General features: G+C 40.6%; 1 protein-coding gene across 2 annotated transcripts in view; it reads right to left on the bottom strand.

The window, feature by feature from the left end:
* Positions 1 to 358: 358 nt before the first annotated feature.
* MAML1 (mastermind like transcriptional coactivator 1) overlaps positions 359 to 20,903 on the bottom strand; it is a 34,151-nt gene continuing 13,606 nt past the window's right edge. For both annotated transcript variants that reach the window (XM_087753802.1, XM_087753803.1), the window contains exons 3-5: positions 19,833 to 20,102; positions 14,574 to 14,688; positions 359 to 12,416 (exon numbers count right to left, since the gene is read on the bottom strand). In XM_087753802.1, the coding sequence (XP_087609928.1) occupies positions 11,425 to 12,416; positions 14,574 to 14,688; positions 19,833 to 20,102 (1,377 nt within the window). In that variant the 3' untranslated portion in view covers positions 359 to 11,424. The remainder of the gene's footprint in view (positions 12,417 to 14,573; positions 14,689 to 19,832; positions 20,103 to 20,903) is intronic.

Here is a 20,903-nt window from a genome sequence, read left to right as displayed (position 1 = left end):
GCCCAGGGAGATAGTATTGGACTATCGGAGGCTGTACAAAGAGGCAGCGCCAGAGTTTGTGGGTCTGTGAATGATGTTGCTTGGATAACTGAACAGTAGCAAGAGCTTTTGGTTGGATATTCCCACCCCTCTCTTCTGCAGACTTGCTGTGGTCACAGCTCCTGCGCACACACCACACAGGGCAGCCAGGAGGACCAGCCCAGCCAAAGCCAGGACCACCTGCGCCCTGCATCTGTTGTGGTTTAACCCCAGTTGGCAACCAAGCACCACACAGCTGCTCGCTCCCCCTCACCCCCAGTGGGATGGGGGAAGAGAATCCGAAGAGCAAAAGTAAGAAAACTCATGGGTGGAGATAAGAACAGTTTAATAATTGAAATTAAAAAAAAAAAAATTGTAATGAAAAGGGTGGGGGGAGAACAAAACCCCAGAAAACAAGGGATGCAGCCACTCACCCCCTGTTGACTGATGCCCAGCCAGTCCCTGAGCAGCGATCACTGCCCCTCCGGCTGACACACCCCAGTTTATATACTGTGCATGACATCATACGGTATGGAATAGCCCTTTGGCCAGTCTGGGCCAGCTGTCCTGGCTGTGCCCGCTCCCAGCTTCTTGTGCAGCTGGCAGAGCATGGGAAGCTGAGACACTTGACTTAATGCAAGCACTACTTAGCAACAACTAAAACATCAGTGTGTTATCAATATTATTGTCATGCTAAATCCAAAACACAGCATTATACCAGCTATTATTACCAGGAAGAAAATTAACTATCCCAGCCGAAATCAGGACAGTAACCACCCCTTATTCTGTACCATCTATGTCACGTGATATACCCACTCACTGCCATGCTCTTAGGCCCAAGTATCTATGAGGTTGTTTCAGAAATGAGTCCCATGGTCTGACTTAATTTTTTCTGGAGTGTCATGTTGCCATAGGACTTGCTTTTCAAGACCCAGGATAGTGTTCCAGGGGTGGCACGGGACACAGGATATATTTCCAGCCATCCGGTGGTTGCTTCCACCGTTGTAAGCACATAGCACTTGCCTTGGCAGGTTTGTGAAAGTGCAATATAATATAATCAATCTGCCAGGCCTCCCCATGTTTACATTTCAGTCGACCCCTCAATCACAAGCCCATCTGTATGTTGCATGTCTTCCTTGATGGTCTGAGGTGTCATGGGCCTACCAAGCTATAAATATTTCATCCTTATTCTGCCAGTCCAGATCCACCTGAGCCACTTCAATCTTAGTAGCATGATCCACCTGCTGGTTGTTTTGATATTCTTCAGTGACCCAGTTTTTGGGTATGTGAGCATCTACATGACATACTTTTACAGCCAGGTTTTCTACCCAGGCAGTAATATCTTGCCACAACATGGCAGCCCAGATGGGTTTGCCTCTGCATTGCCAGTTACTCTGCTTCCGTCACTGTAACCACCCCCCACAGAGCATTGCCACCATCCATGAGTCAGCATAGAGATAAAGCACCGGCCACCTTTCTTGGTCAGCAATGTCTAAAGCTAGCTGGATGGCCTTGACTTCTGCAAATTGGCTCAATTCCCCTTCTTCATCAGTTTCTACAACTTGCCATACAGAACTCCATGCAGCAGCTTTCCATCTCCAATGCTTTCCTACAATACAGCAGAATCCATCAGTGAACAGAGCATGTTGTTCCTCATTTTCTGATAGTTTATTATACAGTGGGGCCTCTTCAGTGTGCATCACCTCCTCCTTTGGCGATATTCTGCAGTCTTTGCCTTCTGGCCAATCCATGATCACTTCCAAGATTCCTGGGCAACTGGGGTTTCCTATTCGAGCCTGTTGTGTGATCAGTGTGACCCACTTACTCCGCATAGCATCAGTTGCATGAAGGGGACCCTCCCCTTGAATATCCAGCCCAGCAACAGCAGTCGGGGTACCAGGAAGAGCTGTGCTTCAGTACCAACCACTTCTGAAGCAGCTCAAACACCTTCATATGCTGCCAATATCTCTTTTTCAGTTGGAGTATAGCGGGCCCCAGATCCTCTGTATCCCCAACTCTAAAACTCTAGGGGTCAACCTCAGGTCTCCCCCGCTGCAGTGTAGAGCACATTTTTTTACATCTTGTCCTGCCCAGACTTGTCCAGTAGCCCAAGGGCTACTGCATAAACTATCTCCTGTTTAATTTGTTCAAAGGTTTGTAGTTGCTCAGGGCCCCATTTGAAATCGTTCTTCTTCAGGGTCACTTGATAGAGAGGGCTTATGATCAGACTGTAATTTGGAATATGCATTCCCCAAAAACCCACAACGCCCAAGAAAGCTTGTGTTTCTTTTTTTGCTGGTTGGTGGAGACATGACTGGTTTTTTGTTGATTACATCCATTGGGATCTGACAACATCCATCTTGCCATTTTATTCCCAAAAACTGGATCTCCTGTGCAGGTCCCTTGACCTTACTTTGTTTTATGGCTAAACCAGCTTTCAGAAGGATTTGGACTATTTTCTTTCTCAAAACTTCTGCTTATTGCCCCACATGATTGCAGATGTTCTGGAGCTTCACCCTGTTCCAGTGCAGTCTGGATCAGTCCATGACAAATGATAGGAGTGTGTTTCCACCCCTGGGGCAGTCAATTCCAAGTGTACTAGACAACCCTCCAAGTGAAAGCAAACTGTGGCCTGCGCTCTACTGCCAAAGGGATTGAGAACACATTAGAAGTATCAGTTGTAGCGTACCATTTGGATGCCTTTGACTCCATTTTGTATTGAACTTCTAATATGTCTGGCACAGCAGCACTCAGCAGTGGCATAACTTCACTCAGGCTGCAATAGTCTGCTGTTAGTCTCCACTCTCTGTTAGACTTCCACGCTGGCCATATAGACTGTTAGAAGGTGAGTGAGTCTTGCTGATCACTCCTTGGCTCTCCAGTCGACAAATCAGCTTATGGATGGGAATCAGGGAGTCTCAGTTGGTGCAATATTGCCACTGGTGCACTGTTGTGGTAGCAATTGGCACCTGTTGTTCTTTGACCCTCAGCAACCCCAGAACAGAAGGGTCCTCTGAGAGACTAGGCAAGGTAGACAGCTGTTTAGTTTCCTCCATCTCCAAGGCAGCTATACCAAAAGCCCACTGGTACCCTTTTGGGTCCTTGAAATACCCTCTTCCTGAGGTAGTCTATGCCAAGGATGCACAGAGCCTCTGGGCCAGTCACAATGGGGTGCTTTTGCCACTCATTCCCAGTTAGGCTCACTTTGGCCTCCAATACAGTTAGCTGTTAGGATCTGCAAAACACGGGGTGGGGGGCATGGGGCGGTGCAGAAATAAAAGAGTGGAGAAACACAAGAGGGGCAAAACACGAGGGGCAAAGAAACACGGGGCAGGGGGGAGGGAGTTGCACCAACCATGAGACCATACAACAAGGCTACTTTTTCCGATCCAATGTAGGTAAGAGGGTGCCAATGCTTGCTGTTTATCTGCTGGCTTCACACCTATGCATGGCTTGCATAGCAGGAAAGTAAAATGCCTAAGGCTGCAACCTTTAAAAACATACTTGAAATTCACATAAAACAAAGATATTTGAGACAAAACTGCTATCTAGGAATTTGCTACTGAGGGTTTCCCAATGGAAAGGGCTTAGCAACATTTCCGTAACTCAATTTCAAGCTTTCTTCATATCTCCTCTTTGCACACTAAACACTCCTTCCATCCCCACTTAGTTTAATAACAAAAAAATTAATAAGACAGAAGTTATCTTCCATTTGTAGCTGCTGATATTTCTCTGTAAATTGTCTGAGATAATTGTTCTACTGATAATTCAGAAATCTTGAACTCTATTCTTCAAGTACCATATTTGTGTTTTAAATAATGCTTATATTAAGAGATTTATCATCTGATGGCTAAAAATACATCAGGCTCCTCAGAGATTCACATCCATTTGTAAGCAAAGAGGTGTGATAGCTCTACAATGAATTAATTTGGTAATAGAAAAACCCAAAAACAATCCTTTCCTCACAGAAATGTGAAGATTTTAATAAAATGGGGGCTCTGTCCCTACCCCAGGCAGGGGCAGCGTCCCCTTCCGTGACCCTCCTGAAGCCCAAAGGACCCACAATTAAACATAAGAGGTAGACAGAGCTTGGCAACACTACTGCTTCTAAATTGTCTAAACCAAACACATCCATTTAAATTATGAGAAGTTGCTGAGTTTCTTTGAAGACGTCTGCATCTATTTCTGACCAGAAGGGCTTGAATTAATTTCCAAATTACTGTGTGCTGTCAACTCATCTTGTCATCTGCTCTGTGCAGCTAAGCTCTATAAATTGAACACAATGATATCAGTCACAGAGGAGAAATACATGCATATATGATGCTCTTTTCTATATACATACAATGTATGTTCGTACACTGACCTCTTCATCAGCATATTTATTAACCTGCCTTTATTTTGGCTACCTCCAGCCACTAAGTTACAAATTACCTGCTAAAATTCAATCACAGAAGATATTTTACTTTAAAGACATTCTATTGTTGAAATTGTTCTAAGTTTAAAAGTAAAACTTAAATTTAATTTCCTTCTAGGATGCTGGCTTTGAGGTTTGTGAATCATTTTAGTCCCTATTAAATAATGAACATCCTCAGCCATGACACTTCCACAGGAACAGCCAAACATTTGCATCATTTTACCATGGTGGAAAACAGCAACTTTCATTCCAAAGAGACTCCAAGCAAAATACAGGAACCAAATTCCACAAAGTTTAATATAATTAGCTTAATACTACCTAGCATTATATAAAAGACATTTACTTTGCTCCAGGATTCCCAAAACTGTGATAGTGGCCAGCAGGTCTATCCGATTTCTCATGTTGCTCACTGTGGACCAAAACCCTAGCCAGGTGCAGATGAGTACAGCCTGCTCTCCAACCCTCTCTCCCACACTCCCACTACTGCATTCTCTACAACAGAGCCTTCTTATTGCTCTGCAGCAACCTGTTTCCTCCGCCACACATTAACTCTCCCCATGCCACACAATTTTCCAAAGCAGTCAGCCATCAGAAAATGTCTACTCGAGACAAGTGACTTTTGCTGAACTACATAACAGCAAAAGTTTTCCCTACGCAAACTGTGAAATTCTTGAAATTATATTTACAGATTTTGTACCATGATTGAATTATATATTGCTGACAATTGAAAGATGACGGGAATTTTTCCAGCCCTTTTATTGCTGGTTTTAATCAGCTCTAAAGCATCTAAATTATGTGTAAGATTGTAAAAAATTATTAACAAGCATTTACAAAGTAATGACTTGACCTTCTGCTCTTATTCCAAGTAGTGAAGTTGATCATGTGAAAAGATTTTCTAGACTTCAGCTGGAATAACTTAATTGTGTTTACTGGATTCTGAATTTTTAAAAGAACATTCAAATATCTTATCCTATTAACTAATACTGTAAGTTTACCAAATAAGAGTATGGTTCTTTTCTAGCACCCAGTCACTTTTTGTAGTTTTATGATGTTTTTAAAATTAAGTAGTACCAACCTTCTCTTGGCTTTATGGCTAACACACAAAACAGAAGTTCTCAGTTCAGAATGGATGGCAGCATGGGATGTAGAAACACATGGACCCTCAGAAATGTTACACTGACATCAGAATTATATCTGTGAAATGCAAAGTTTGAAAAGCAGCAGTATTTTAGCTCTGAATAACTTTTCTTCCCACTCCACAAAAGCAAAATATGCATCAGTTCAAAAAGTTATCCCCTGTTTTGGAGCAACTTTATATGGATAAAAGACTACTCTAACTTTAGAAGGTTTTAAAAAGAAAAAGGAGAAAAAAAAGTTATCATTCATTATCAACTAAAGTTTTCCCTTAATTTTCATGGAGAGGGGACAGGATATGGTTGAGCTATTGCATTTCTCTCTGTACAGTCACACACAAGACGTCAGTACAGAATTTGTGCACAATAGAAACAAGAAATGACCAGACCTACAGTTTCTCCTGAATGGGACACACCAAGTTCATTCTTCTGGTTTGGCTCTTCATCGCCTCAAAACCCCATCATGACAGCTTATCAAGTTGAAAACTTAAGTTAATTAGTTCAAATATACAATTGCACACTTTTAAAAAAAGTGCATGTAGAATAGCAAAACCGGTCCCTTTCTCTGCAAAACACTCATACAATGTGACTTTAGACACTCTAAGCTGCTAGCAGACCCAGACTGAAATGGAAACATTAACCTTAACAGAATCTATTGTGACCCAAGATTTCATCTGGGGTGTCCAATGTGAAAGTCAGAGGGACATGCCACCAAGAGTCTACTTCTGCTTACACCATTTCAACAAACAATTAAGGCTTTAGAAATCACTTCCATTACACAGTTACATTAGCCTCAGGAAAAACATTAACATCAGGCCAAAAAAAAAAAAAGAAAAAAGAAAAATCAGTTTCTGAGCAGAGATTGGCACAAGTTGCCACTGACTACTCAAAGTCTTTGGAAAAACATGCATGCATATGTCACTTCAACAGGGGACAGTTTGGGAAATTTCTGTTTTACTCAATATGAAATACAATGCAGCACTTTTAATGGGACAATAAAGCAGAAGTTAATAAAGTAATAACTTCAGTTCCCCACAGGCTAGAAGCAGCTCATCCTGGTATTGTTGCTTAATATTACATTAGTTCTTTATAAGCTTCTGGAGTTACAGTTCCCCTCCTCCCTCCAAACACAACTCAAAACTTGTAGAGTAGGAATATACTCAAAATATACTCGGATGAAGTCAGGATGCACTTTGTGAGGAAATCTGAAGGCTCTGAGCTGGGCCTTAAACACAACAGCTATATAAGACAACACCAACTTCAATGCTTGGAGAATGATCCTTCAATGTTTGAAGCCAATTAAAATTCTTACTACATAGGGGGATGCCTGAAATTACAGTAACATGTAAAATGAATACAGCCTTAGCAAGAAATGCATGTGTCACCCTTTGCAAATTCTTCTTTATGGCTACTGTTAAATCTGTGGTTGGTGAGATTTGAGATGTTAGTTTAGAACTTAAGTCTAGATACCATCAGTTAAAAGGCATACTTGACAAACAGGAAATACTACATAAATAACTGAATTCTTGGGTCTGCTGCAAGTGGTATGATTCACTAAGAGAATTGTTTTGAAATGTTCGATTCAGAGTAATTTGTCAAGTAATAACTTGTTAACAAGAACATATTAACATTCAAACACACCCCACCAAAGCTAGCTCCTTTGGGCACCGATGGAGCCACAGATTGTTGCTTTACTTCTCTTCTAACCAACATACATATAAGTGTCCATCTTAAGAGGCTCAACAATCCAGCAGGGTCTGAAAGACCTATTTTGCCATTATTTTCCACAGCCTCTTCAACCCACCAGCTCTACGCAGTGCCTTACCAGCTTTAAGCCAAAACCTTCATGCAACTTGCTTGTCAGTATTTTGTTCCTTGTTCAGAAACAATAACTCATGCTTGCAGTATGCGTTCCTCATTTCTCAGTTTGTTTCTTTTGGTGCAATCTGCCTACGTCAAACATACATAATCTTTGTCTTTTTGCAAGTCTCAAGGAAACCAATTTGAACCTCTAAGGCCTGTTATTTTCAGGGAATTTTAACACATTTTTGGAACTCTACAATTTTGCACATGTGAGGTCTCGGTAGTTATTAACATCTTTTTCACTAGTAACAACCACCTCTGCAGACGTATTTCCTAGCTTAAGGCCTACAACTGCATTAAAAAAAGTCCAGAAGCAGTGGGTATAGCATAAGCCTTGTTTTCAAAGGAAAGTTTTCTGAGGCCTCTTTCTCCAGTTCTGGCCTGTTTAAATGGACTTTCTGAAACCGTAAGAACTGTTAAGACACAGCAGAAGAATCTGAGCCTTAGTAACAGGCTGACCGAAGTTGTGTGTTGGGAAGAAGGGAACCATCTCACTAGGAACAACAACACTGAACTCTGCTCAGCTCACACAAATTTATAAAGTCACACCATGTATATTTAATACACTAGCAAAATATTTATTTTATAATGATAAAACAGAAGTGAAGGATTTCTTTTTGGTGTGCACCAGTAATTGTAGTAAAAGAATAAGGGGATTAATGGACTCTTTATACATTTCAATGACAAAAATCCATAAAGGTTACCATCAAATTCAACTGTTCTCCATTTACAAGCATAAAACTTACCATAATACCCCCCAAACACATATATAAAGAATTATCATTTTAAAATCTATAAAAAGTAAAAAATATACAGTCAGAAGATCTAACTCTTATTCCAATCTTTAATATAAAATTGTAAACATTTATTTACACAAAGGAAATGTGTATAACAAAATTTTGAGCACCCTTTTCAATTGAATCGTGGTTTTTGGAAGGCAGTGGATGTTGCACAGTGACACTCTCACCTTTCCTACCCAACCAAAACCGCAGTTTATAAATAAAGCCATGAGCGGCTGGCTAGGTACAGTTCAGGGGAGATACATTTTATTGCTCTGAAGCTGCAGCAAATGGAAAGCCCAAGTGCATATATAGACAGCTACATGTTAAAGGGCATAAAGGCAAAGCCCAGCCCTACCCCATGCACCTATGTACATCTAAACCGTATTTTCATTTCCATTGAACTGTTTCAACTTTGTTACAGCAATACCATATTTCCAACAGTCTAATCGCATTATGAAGACAGGGACCAAAACTAGAAGCGAGGGCTGTTTCTTCTACCAGATTAAATGCCGTTTGGATCCTGTTCGCATATGAAGACCGATGGGCATTACGAGCCAGTTTGCCTAGAATCACAATTTTACTTCAACAGTACCATGAAAAGGCCCTGTCATCAAATCCAGATACCTTCCTGAACAAACCCTCTGGTCAAGCATGGCAATATCCACCTTAGCTTCCAGAAACAGTGGAGGAAAGAGTACATCTGCATTTTCCTGGACATTTAGCTGGATTGCCTTTTTGGTAGTTATAATGCAAACAGCAGATGTTCTTTTCCTCCAATTAAGAAATTACAACTGGATGGATTGTATTTTGACTTACTCAGAACAAAGCCTGTGTGCAAAATCTACTGGAAAACATAGCAGATTTCACCACAACTTAAAGAGGGAAGAAAGAAAAGCTGAATGCTACTACCCTGTTATTTCTCTCAAGTGTTTGCAAAGGGGAAAAAAAAAAAAACAAACAAACAAAAACATAAACAAATTAGTGACACTGAAGGATGTCACTTTAAATTTTGAGGTCCCAAGCACCCCCAACAGGAAGGGAAGGCACACCGGTGCAAAGTTAACCCTTAAAAATAAAAATACAGCAAACACTCCGTCCCTTGCCATTGCTAGTTTATATCTATACTCTTCTAATGACACTTACCTTGGACCAGTTTTTGGTTTAACTTAATAGTAAACCAAACTCACTAGCTCTTTTCTTGGATTGCCAGTATAAGAAAAGTTAGCATCAGTTATTTGCATCTCAACTACTTATTCTAGAAAATATCAGAAGTGTCAGCAACCAAAGTCACTAACACCTTTGTCTTCCCACCCAAAGACAATCTTTATGTTATCTTTTCACAAGCTCCATAAGGGATTAAGTCTGCTTCCATTAAGTTTTATCCACTATTCAATGGTGGGATCCACTGATCAACACACATCTTTCACCAACAGTTCAACATGATACAATATCAAATCTGTTCAACAGAGCGTAATTCATCCACGCTAGGTAAGTGTGCTGGACAAACCATGTTCCATGCATATTTGGAAAGGGTTAAAGTATTAGTGTTAAAAAGCAGTTTTTAAAAGTGCAAATTGTCTCATAAAGGAGCTGCAGATACAGTAAAATGTTTTCCTTCTTCGAAATCAATGTTATCCTTCCCTTCACCCACTCTGGAAAAAAACCCTCTCTCACACATCTCTGCAGTGCAGAACACTCCTGAAGAAGCCAGTCTGTACTGAAGGAAATTGCTTTTAAATCACAATTCTGGGTTTGGTTAGAAAGTTTAAAGTTTTCCAAAAAAGTGGAATTAAAAAGGAAGAGGTATTTGTGCATTTAAAACAAAAGCTTTCAACTTTATTTTCATTTTAAAATAAAGGTTAAGGCAAGGTGGTTTGTTGGTGGATAGGGGGTTTTTTTGGTAGAAAGTAAGGACTTTGGAACACTGACTATTCCCATTGTGTTTTTTGTCCTTTCTGAATCTGACCCCAACATATAGATAAGAGGTCTCCTTGGGCTGAGCTGAAGAACCAGCCTCTGCTTCAAGGGATATTAAAGAAGTAAATCCACCAGTCTATAGAAAGATTATCAAACTTGTAACCCAGTATTAAAAAAAAGTATTTAAAGGGAGGAGACTTCCATATTGGAGCAACCCTGATACAAGTGTTCTCCCAGGCTGCCTGTGCTATTATTGCTGATAAGGACTTTTCACCTCTCAGCCGAATTCTTTTTTCCTCATTTTTATCCTGAAGTGACAAAGTCTTGTGCTCATTGCGTCACTGCTAACTTTAGGGAATGAACTGATCTCAAAAGTTAGTTTTACTTTTTACAATAAAGAAAACTAGATGAGCTGTCATGAAGCAAAGCCTTCATTTAAATACAACTACCTTTGGAAATAACTTATGAAGAAACAGGTGCAAAGTAAATGGCTTTACAATTCACGGTAAACCTACTATAGTTTAAAAGTTCTCCCGTAAGAAATTCCCCCTTTAAACACAGCAAGGTATAAGCCAAGAACTGTGCCTCTCTACAACAGAGTGCAAACTGCAGCTTAAAAGACTACAATCTATTAAGATGACTACCTAGACTAACTGGCCAGGTTTTAATACTTTCTTTCATCTATCACCAGCATCTAGAAATATTTACTGTGAAATATCACTTGCTTATTGAGAGTACAGGCACATGCTTCAGCAATGGGGAAAAGAAACAATTCAAAACATTTTGCAAGCGTACTCAGGTGCATACAGCTTCTTCTCAAATAAAAAGTCAGGAGTTTGATGGACAGTACTATAATAGCATGTCAAGCTATGAACAAATAGTGATTGCAAGTAATAGCTGCAGGAGACTAAGCCCTAAATACAATTTGTGCAACTATTTGCTTTCTTTCTGCAGTATTTCTGTGGAATTTTGTTTTATTTTTAAATAAAAAAGTTAATTTTAGAACAATGCAAGTGAGATTTCTGAAAGGCTGGCTAGGATGCGCACAATTTTTTTTTGACCTGTTCAAGTGTGCGACTCCTTAGAGACACCAAGATAAAGCACACTGTTCCTGCAGACCTGCTTGGTGTGCCATTACCATGTATCAACACTCATTGAGAAGCAGCTCCAGTCCCTTTCCCAACCATTTACCTCTAATGCCTGCAAGTCTCCTCAATGCCACAGGTTTTTTGGTCCAAGTGTTGTTTATATTTCATGAAATAATTAAAAAAGTAGAACCCCCACCCCCAGACCCATTTTAATGAGTTCCTAACAACTCATCCAAATCATTCATCCACTCCTCTGAAGTCCTGTTTTTCAGCAAAGAGTCTATCAGATCTGTGTCACCAGTTAAGTTCTGAAGTCCATTATTGCCCGACTGGCCGCTGTAGGCAAAAGGCAGCTCTTGACTGGTTGTCCTCACAGGGTACCCTTGACTACAGTGCAGATTACCTCTGTTGGGCATTTGCTGATTTGGATTCTGGTTGAAAGCATTCAGATCTGGAACAGTCTGGTTCATGCCAGGCAACACTTGCTGTGAGGGTACCTGCTGTTGTGCAGGTGGGTTTGTCCGCTGCTGCGCACCTAAAGATGACGACAACATCTGCCCAGAGACGGCAGCATTCATAGAGGTCATCGGTCTGCTGGTGCTTAGGCTTACCTGAGGCATTCCTTGGGCAAACTGTTGGTTGGCCATCTTTAGATGAGTTTGCTGCATGTGGAAAGAGGAGCTGGCAGTAAATGGTCCTAAGCCACTGTTCACTTGTGTCTGGTTGTTAATATTAGGAATACCTTGGTGTTGCCAAGATGGATTTTGAGCCCCCATAGCAGCCGGTACTCTTGCCATCTGTGGCTTAGATAAGGTTGGATTCAGTGCACCTTTATTGTGCTGCTGAGAAATACCTGAGTTTGCTAAGGTATTCTGCCCATACCCAGCAGGTACTGCAGCACCCTGGCCCAAGCTGCCTTGTCTCTGCATCGGTGGCTGTCCATTGGCACTTTGTGTTGCATGCTGGGGAACCATCTGTGTCATACCAGATGCCAAGTTGTATAATCCCCCTCGCTGAATGTTTTGCATATTGGTATACTGAGTTACCCCCCGATCCTGCTGACTGGAACCCGACTGGAGTGGAGGAACAGAACTGTGTCCAGGTCCCATCTGAATCATGTTCTGTGTCTGAGGAAACATCCGTGGACTACTGGAGCTGGACTGTCCTAAATTACTGACGCCAGGCATGGCTGAAGGTGACCCTGAAATACACAGAAATATTTTGTACATTAAATGTACAAAATGTTCAACCAGAGCCAAGCTAGGCTTGTAGACATTATAATCCAGAACGGAGGTGCAGCTGCATTTGTATAAACCACCCTATGCAACCAACACACAGACAGCAGTACTTTAATTAAAGAGTGTCAACTGTTGCTTCAGTTAGCACCTCCACCTTGATCTCAAACACAGATATGCCAATGTCCTAGAAAATCTGAATACCACTTCTAAGAGTTCAGCATCATCAATTTAAAAAAAAATTAGACTTTAAAGGCAGGACTCTGATACTTCTTTGTGAACAAAGGTATACACACGTACTTCAAAGTGCATACACAATTCCTAGGCTGTTAAAAAGTACCACTTACTGCACACGCACGTTGTCAGTTAGTCCGTGCATACACTGTGTATCTCTTACTGTACAGCTGTAGTGTTTCCAGCCTTGTGTTTTCCCAATTCCAGAAATTTCTTCTATTTTATGTAACTTTCAGAAATTTTTGGTCAAGTATCTTTTGGATTTCCACAATGAGATACTCATTATGTTAATATGCAATGCTGATAAGCAAGCAAGATAATTTGCAAAAGTAAGTCTTCCCGGCAAACCAAAAAGAGAGTCCTTTGTTCTCGTAAGTTCTGAGTAAAAAAGTTTCTTCCTGTAGAAGAAACAGCCCCCGACTTAAAGCAAAAAAAAGAATACAAAAACACTGTAAAGTGTAATGCACATAATCCCTCCCCACTTCTTAGAGTCAACGAAGGGAAACCTACCTACACTAGTACCTTCTCTACTTTCAAACCAAAAAGTAAGCTGCAGAATTTTTTCATATTTTAAGATAGCTGAGGAATATTGGCTCTCCATCATTATTAATTCAATTTTTATTCAAATATATTCAAATATAATTCAAATTATACTGAATTAGTTATCAACAAAGTACACCATAAAAACTCCAATGTTACGGGGGGGGGGGGTGTGGATGTGTGGGGGAAGAGTCTTACTGGAACACTATGGTAAAGCGGTAGCACACATACCAGGATTTAAGATGCAAAAAATAGTTACAATCAAAACAAACAGTTTTAGTAATACTGATGTCTGTTATAGCAAAACATACTCTAACAGGTATACTACTGTATTTCTGTAGAAAAGTGGCAGGAGAAAAAAAAAATGTTTCAATGCAATATTTGAAGGATGCTACTGATCACTGTGTTAACACGCAATCCTTTTGTATTGGTATCAAGTTTTTTCAGCTAAGTAACAAAACCCAGAGATAGCTCTACTAGACACTTCGCAGTCACGAACACTGTCAGAATGAGGGTATCACATTTCTATTTGAATCTTTTCCCTTCAGTATTTACTTCTGTGGCAACATAGAGAGTAAGGAAACAAAACAAAGGGAATAAGTGCATTTTTGTACTCTGAGTTTATGAAAAAAGACAAGTGGTTTCTTGATGCCCTGTTAAGTAAGGATTTTTCAGGCAAGAAGATACGTTTTTACTGTTATCTAGTTCTTCAACATTCATAAAGCTATTCCAGCTTAATGGTGACATCATCATTTATTTATCGGTGTTAATACACTGAAGACATACCAAGCTGCTTCTCCTACAAAAAAAAAATCATGTAGGACACTAACATGTAATGAGGAGAATTCAAATTGCATTCTCTTCTAAAGGTAGCAGAGATAAGAATATCAGAGAACTTTAAACTCATCCTAGTAGATGAGAGAAATACATCACATTTTTCTTTAATGGGGGCCTGTGATAGATACAAGCAGTAGTAATGTTAGGCTTCAGAAAAAAAGCCTGATTCCTAATATATGAAATTTAAGGAGAATTTACAACCTGTAAAGTGAAACGGTAGTATAAAAAGGCCTTTAGAATAATGAAGGTATTTAAGATTTTTACCCATTTTCAAAGCAATATTAAGAATCAGAAGCTTAAGTTATCCCAGATATTTGGGACAGGGGAAGTTGTTAATTTGCAACTGAATCAGAGTATAGGTCTAAAAGTTTTAGGGCACAGTGATGTGGAAAGATGTTGTAATAAATTAATTAAAAGCTATCCAATCCAGGAAATTTGAAGACACCTTATTTTTTTTTTTTACTCCTGATATTTCTTCTTTTGCCATTATTTCAATTGCCATGTTTATTTACCTGTGAACTGTCCAACCTGTTGCTGGTACAGATTCTGCGGTTGATCCTGATATTGGGGAGGTGGTCGAGTCAGATGCCGCTGCAGCTGTTGCTCTTGCTGCTGCCGCTGTTTCTCCTAGAAAAGGTCCAATGCAAGACAATTAGGATACCAGTCAAACTTTTTCCAGGGGTGACTATCTTGGATAAAAATAAGCTATCTGCATGCGGAGCTGGTAATTAAAGGGGCTTCTGCAGCCTTAAAGTCACTTCAGACCTTTGTTCTCAAGGTTCAAACACAGTCAGTTTAATCTGATGAGTGGCAAGACTAGGAACTCGGAGATAATAGGACAACAGCACACATTACAGAGTGAAGCCTTTAAAACACTGAAAATCTGAGAGGTTATTCTTTTAATCAGTAACATAATCAACAGGCATTTTTAGCAATACTCTAAAGACACTAACAGGTATAAAAAGAGCAAGAGAGTGTGTAGAAAAAAAAAAAAATCACACACTTTTTTGCTTTTTACCCCCAGATCTATTTATTTTAGACCTCTTTTTAAAGTACAAGTAATAAATATCAACAATGTTACACAGAAAAGTAAAAGATGAACACGTAAATATTTTCTAGTCCTTGTTTTCAAAAATGAAAAAACTATACACAAACCCTTATATAGCACAGTTTTTCCTAGACGATTATGGAAAACTGCAGAACTAAGTTTATAACAGAAGCTATACAAGTTTTATTACCACTTTTCAAAACCATTTTTTTAACAATGCACCAATCACTTGAAACAAACCCTGCTAATGATTCAAAATAACCTTGCCTCTTTAAAAGCACATTCAACCCATGCCTATATACCCATAAAGTTATGATAAAAACATTTGAAAAATGAAATAAGCACAATTTCTATTAGGAAACTTTTGGGGAAAATGAAATTTAAAGCCTTGAGGGGAATGTCAAGAGTGTATGTACATCCACTAACAGTACACTCAGAGATTCTGACAGCGTAAACAGCCAACAGGCTGCTTTTACAATATGAAACATATCAGGCATAGCATTTCTGGCTCTTCTTCCACGGATATCTTCAACCAGACTGAAATTCTGAGATAACTAAGTAGTGATACAATGCACAACTACCTGCTTATCTAAAGTTGCACAGGGCACAGAAGGGGACAGAAATTCCTTTCCAAGAGTACTGGGGTAAAGACACAAGCAATAAGCCTTTAAAGAAGAGACTAGTGCAATGTAACAAATAGGCAGATACACATTACTGCCATCCTTTTGAAACGTCTACAGCTAAGAAGCTGTTGAGACATGCAGAGGAATGAAGAGGGCAGGCTGCTTGACAGAAAGGACCTGCTACTTGCAGGACCAGTCAAACCTGAAAGAGGCTGACCACAGAAGCCAAGGAGAGATGCCATAGTTCTGAGAGAAACCAAGAGCTGCAGAACCTGGCTCAGGGTGAGGGGGTGTATAAAAAAAAATGCAGAATACCAAATGCAAAGAAACAAAAGCTTGAGAGTGGCAAGGAATAGCACTGAAGCTACCTCAAACTGTAATTCTCCTGCAAAATAGAGATCAACCAATTCAGAAATCTTTTTGTAAAACTACATCCAGTATCATGTGTCTCCGAAGAAATAAATATCAAATTAGCATGCTAACAGGATCTCACTTGACTGGGCAGCACAAGGACAAGAAGTGTGGCAAATGCAATATCCAAGCCTGTTCAGCTCCAAAGCAAAGCCGCTCCTTACTTGGGATCAGAGTCCCAGTATAACTATACAGAGATGCAAGATGTAGAAGTTAGTTGTAGTTACCATAAGGAGGACAGGAATAAAATATTTTCATAATACTGAAATTTACTACAGCAACATGTGCTGTCTAAGCAGCAGTAAATAGGTAGGGGGAATAAAAAATATTTCAACACTGCTTGAGATATGCTACTTATCACCCTGTTAATATATCACCCCACAGTTCAGAGAGGTCTGACATGTTAGGTCCATTACATAGCTAAGGAAACCTACTGGGCCACAGTTCTAAGAGCTCTAGTAATTGCCATGCAGCCGTGGTGCAAAAGTACAAGCAGGATGTCAACACCCCATATTTCCTTTCTCCCTACCTTCTTTCAAAGAGTACCTGTTTGTTAACATTTTGGGAGAGTAACAATTAGTAATTTTTGCCATTTGGTATTAACATACAAGACATCAAAAACTGAATAATTTACTAAAAAGTATTGGATTTATTTAAATCAGATCATCTTGAGTGCCAGTACACGGCACGTGCAGGATAATCGGGGGATCAGGCTCAGCCAGCATGGGTTTATGAAAGGGAGGTCCTGCTTCACTAATCTGGTCTCCTTCTATGACAAGGTGACCCACTTAGTGGATGAGGGGAAGGCTGTGGATGTTGTCTACTTGGACTTTAGTACGGCCTTTGACACAGTCTCCCACAGCATTCTCCTGGAGAAGCTGGCTGCACATGGCTTGGACGGGTGCACTCTACGCTGCGTCAAAAACTGGCTGGACGGCCTGAGTCCAGGGAGTGGTGGTTAATGGAGTCAAATCCAGTTGGCGGCCGGTCACGAGTGGTGTTCCCCAGGGCGCAGTATTGGGGCTGGTCCTGTTCAATATCTTTGTCGATGATCTGGATGAGGGGATTGAGTGCACCCTCAGTAAGTTTGCAAATGACACCAAGTTGGGTGTAAGTGTCAATCTGCTGGAGGGTAGGAAGGCCCTGCAGAGGGACCTGGACAGGCTGGATCATCGGGCCAGGGCCAACTGCATGATGATCAACAAGGCTAAATGCCGGGTCCTGCACTTCGGTCACAACAACGCTACAGGCTTGGGGAGGAGTGGCGGGAGAGCTGCCTGGCAGAAAAGAACCTGGGGGTGCTGGCTGACAGCCGCCTGAACATGAGCCAGCAGTGTGCTCAGGTGGCCAAGAAGGCCAATGGCATCCTGGCTTCTATCAGGAATAGCGTGGCCAGCAGGACCAGGGAAGTGATCGTCCCCCTGTACTTGGCACTGGTCAGGCCACACCTCGAGTACTGTGTTCAGTTTTGGGCCCCTCACTACAAGAAGGACATCGAGGTGCTGGAGCGTGTCCAGAGGAGGGCAACGAAGCTGGTGAAGGGTCTGGAGCACAAGTCTTATGAGGAGTGGCTGAGGGAGCTGGGGTTGTTTAGCCTGGAGAAGAGGAGGCTGAAGGGAGACCTTATTGCTCTCTACAACTGCCTGAAAGGAGCCTGTAGCGAGGTGGGGGTTGGTCTCTTCTCCCTGGTAACAAGTGATAGGACGAGAGGAAACGGCCTCAAGCTGCTCCAGGGGAAGTTTAGGTTGGATATTAGGAAAAAAACTTCTTCACCAAAAGGGTAGTCAGGCATTGGAACAGGCTGCCCAGGGAAGTGGTTGAGTCTCCATCCCTGGAGGTCTTTAAAAGACGGGTAGACGCGGTGCTTGAGGACATGGTTTAGTGGTGGACTTGGCAGTGATAAGTTAACGGTTGGAGTCGATGATCTTAAGGGTCTTTTCCAACCTTGACGATTCTATTATTCTAAATAAGTTTATAGATCACAGAAATCATATAGAAAATATTATTTTATTGAAGATTTGGGCATTCTTTGTCTTCAGTCTTTGATAGTATATTTATCAACATAAGCAATATTTCCACCACAGCATTCCCTCAGCCCAAATTGTATTTTTACCGAAATATCAAATATCTTTACCAATGCTCATACAATTTTCTTTAAAACATTGCCAAACATATTCTTATGTTTTTATCTACACTGGGTCAAGAACTGAAGGGGCTTTTCTGTCACCTCAATCTAGTCCTCAATTTAACACAAGTCTCTAAGCGATCAAAAAAGCCACTAGCTAGGACTTGGTGCAGCCATAGCTCCACAATACTGCAGATTCTACTACCCTCTTCCCCTGAAAATGTGCTCCCCAACCAAGTTTTCACGTTTTCAGTTCAGAGGAGACTATCATTTCCTTCTTTCTTAAATAAAGCTTCTGATGGACAGGTGCTGCAATAAAAGTTAAGCTGTCCACACACACACACAACCATTACCTGACCTTCTCTCACCATCTCTATTTTCCAAACTATTATTACAGTGAAAATCCTATCTACCAGGATAACAACTCTCAACTTTAAAGCTGAGAACATTGAGATTTATCACCTTTTAACAGTGCTGAAAATTAAGAAAATTACACATTCTCAACTGTTATTAGTTGAAGGACTCAAGAGCATTTAATTTTTTTTTTTTTAATTCTCAGGGATAAATGCAGTTCACTTTTTAAATTTCATTAAACCGCTGGCTCTTTTTTTTTCTCCCATTATCCTCAAAGACAACACTTTTCAGCAGTACACAGATCATTACACTTTGTCCATAAGATCTGAATAGCAGGTTCTCCCCGGGCCTCACAAACCATCTTTGAAGAAGTCATCTTCCCCTTCCTCCATACCAGATACTGATAATTTCTCTGTTATGTGCAGTGCCAGTGCCTGGAACATGCCTGCACGCACTTTTTTAAAAATACAGAAGAAAAGCACTGATGATGGGAATAAGGCCCTTTGGGGTGATTCCCGGCTGAAAGACTTGCAGAAGTTTTAAAGCTTAGAAAGGTTCACACAAGGAGCCCATTGCCCTAAGAGAGGCTAAAGCAGCTTTCTGCAGTCTTACGGACAGCAGAGTTAAATTATTTTGGCATGATAAAATGCAAGTTGGATGCAGATGCCTAATCATTTTCCCCAAATAAACAAGTGAAAGATGTTTTAAAATTTGAAATATGAACTGCTGTGGATCTCACAGGGAAGAAAGGCAGAAGCTCTGAGCTTACAGAGTCCCTTGCTCATCGCTTCCATTTTTAAAGCTCTATAGAACACATCAACAGTATGCCAACCTTATCTTTTATTTTTGCTCTGATTTCATTCGCCTTTCTTCTTTCACACAGAATTACACCATTGCTGGTATGATACCTTCTCTCCACGTACATATTGTCTTGCATTTTCACACTACTCAACTGTACCTGTTTTATTCTTTTCATTCACCACAGTGCCTTGTAACAACAGAAAAAATAAACCTCAGGAATCAAGTGCTATCAAGTGTTTGGGTTACTTTTATAGAAACATGAAACAGCAATTATACTTACGATATCAGAGCACCTTGCAGTTTACATTCCTCATTTTGTAATGTGATAACTATCCAAAAAGATCTCAAATGTTGTTTCAGTCCAAAGCAAATCAGTGCAAACAAAAAAAAGACTGCTGGCCCTTCTCACCTGCTCAGCCAGAAGATGTTGCTGTCTCTGCTCCATTAGGAATTGCTGCTTCTGTTGCTCCATGAGCAAGTGCTTTTGTTGCTGCTCCCTCTGCTTCTGCTGGTCCATCAGCATTTGGTGTTGCTTCATCACTGCTGCTTGCTGCTGATTGCTGAGATAAGGTGGGTTGCTGTGGTTACCTGCCATGGAGGCACTGGGAGCCTGGGCACCCACGCCAGGGCCCGGGACAGAAACAGGAACACGAGGAACATTAGGAGAAGGGTTTTGATCCTGCAGAATATAGAAAAAAATGACATGAGTTTCAGAAAGAGGTTATCCCTCCAGAATTTAGAAACTGTATGTAGTTACACCGATGAGGAAAGGCACTTTCATGGTGATGACCATGATTTGTATTATTTTTATCATTTTACAGGATAAAGAAGAGAGACTTTAACAAAGTCTACACAGCGTAGGGAATCATAACACATCTCAAAACCAGAAATTGTCAATTACTGCTTATTTGTACATTTACACTATTTAATAGAAATGAGATCAGTTCCTTATATTTTGCCATCTTTATCCAATAGCTTCTTCACTTGTGAACCTTCTAACAGAGAAGGCAAAGTGTGATACAGTTTCCAGTTCAGCTAATTAAAGACAGCTAAAAACCCATTTACAAAGTGCCAGACACAGAAGTGACCATTTGGAGTTAAGGTCAGAAGCTCCGCAACAGTCAGGAATTCAGGCTTTAACTTCAGTCTCAAAGTACTTCCCAAAGTCCAGCTCAAACAGGTGAGTATAGCTCTGTGTGCTTCTGCTCAGCCAGAGGAACAGCACCAGTTACAAACAGCAATTCAAACACACCAGCTTCAGTTAACTTCAGTAGCAGCTTTTCAAACCCTGCATTTTATATTTTCATTATACAAAACATTTACTTAAATCCTGCCTCTTCTGTCAATATTTAATTCATCAAGTATTTACGCCTCCTCTCCTAAAGTTGCTTTTTTCAGTATCAGAGTATTTACTATTTGCAGGTGAAGGGGAAGACAGCTATCACTGATCAAAATGAGTCTTAATGCATTTTTCCAGCAA

The sequence above is a fragment of the Nipponia nippon genome, unplaced genomic scaffold (genome assembly GCF_047370975.1).
Source record: "Nipponia nippon isolate SJK-2023a ecotype South Korea unplaced genomic scaffold, ASM4737097v1 scaffold_17, whole genome shotgun sequence".
Lineage (NCBI taxonomy): Eukaryota > Metazoa > Chordata > Aves > Pelecaniformes > Threskiornithidae > Nipponia > Nipponia nippon.
This window is presented reverse-complemented; position numbering and strand designations above follow the sequence as displayed.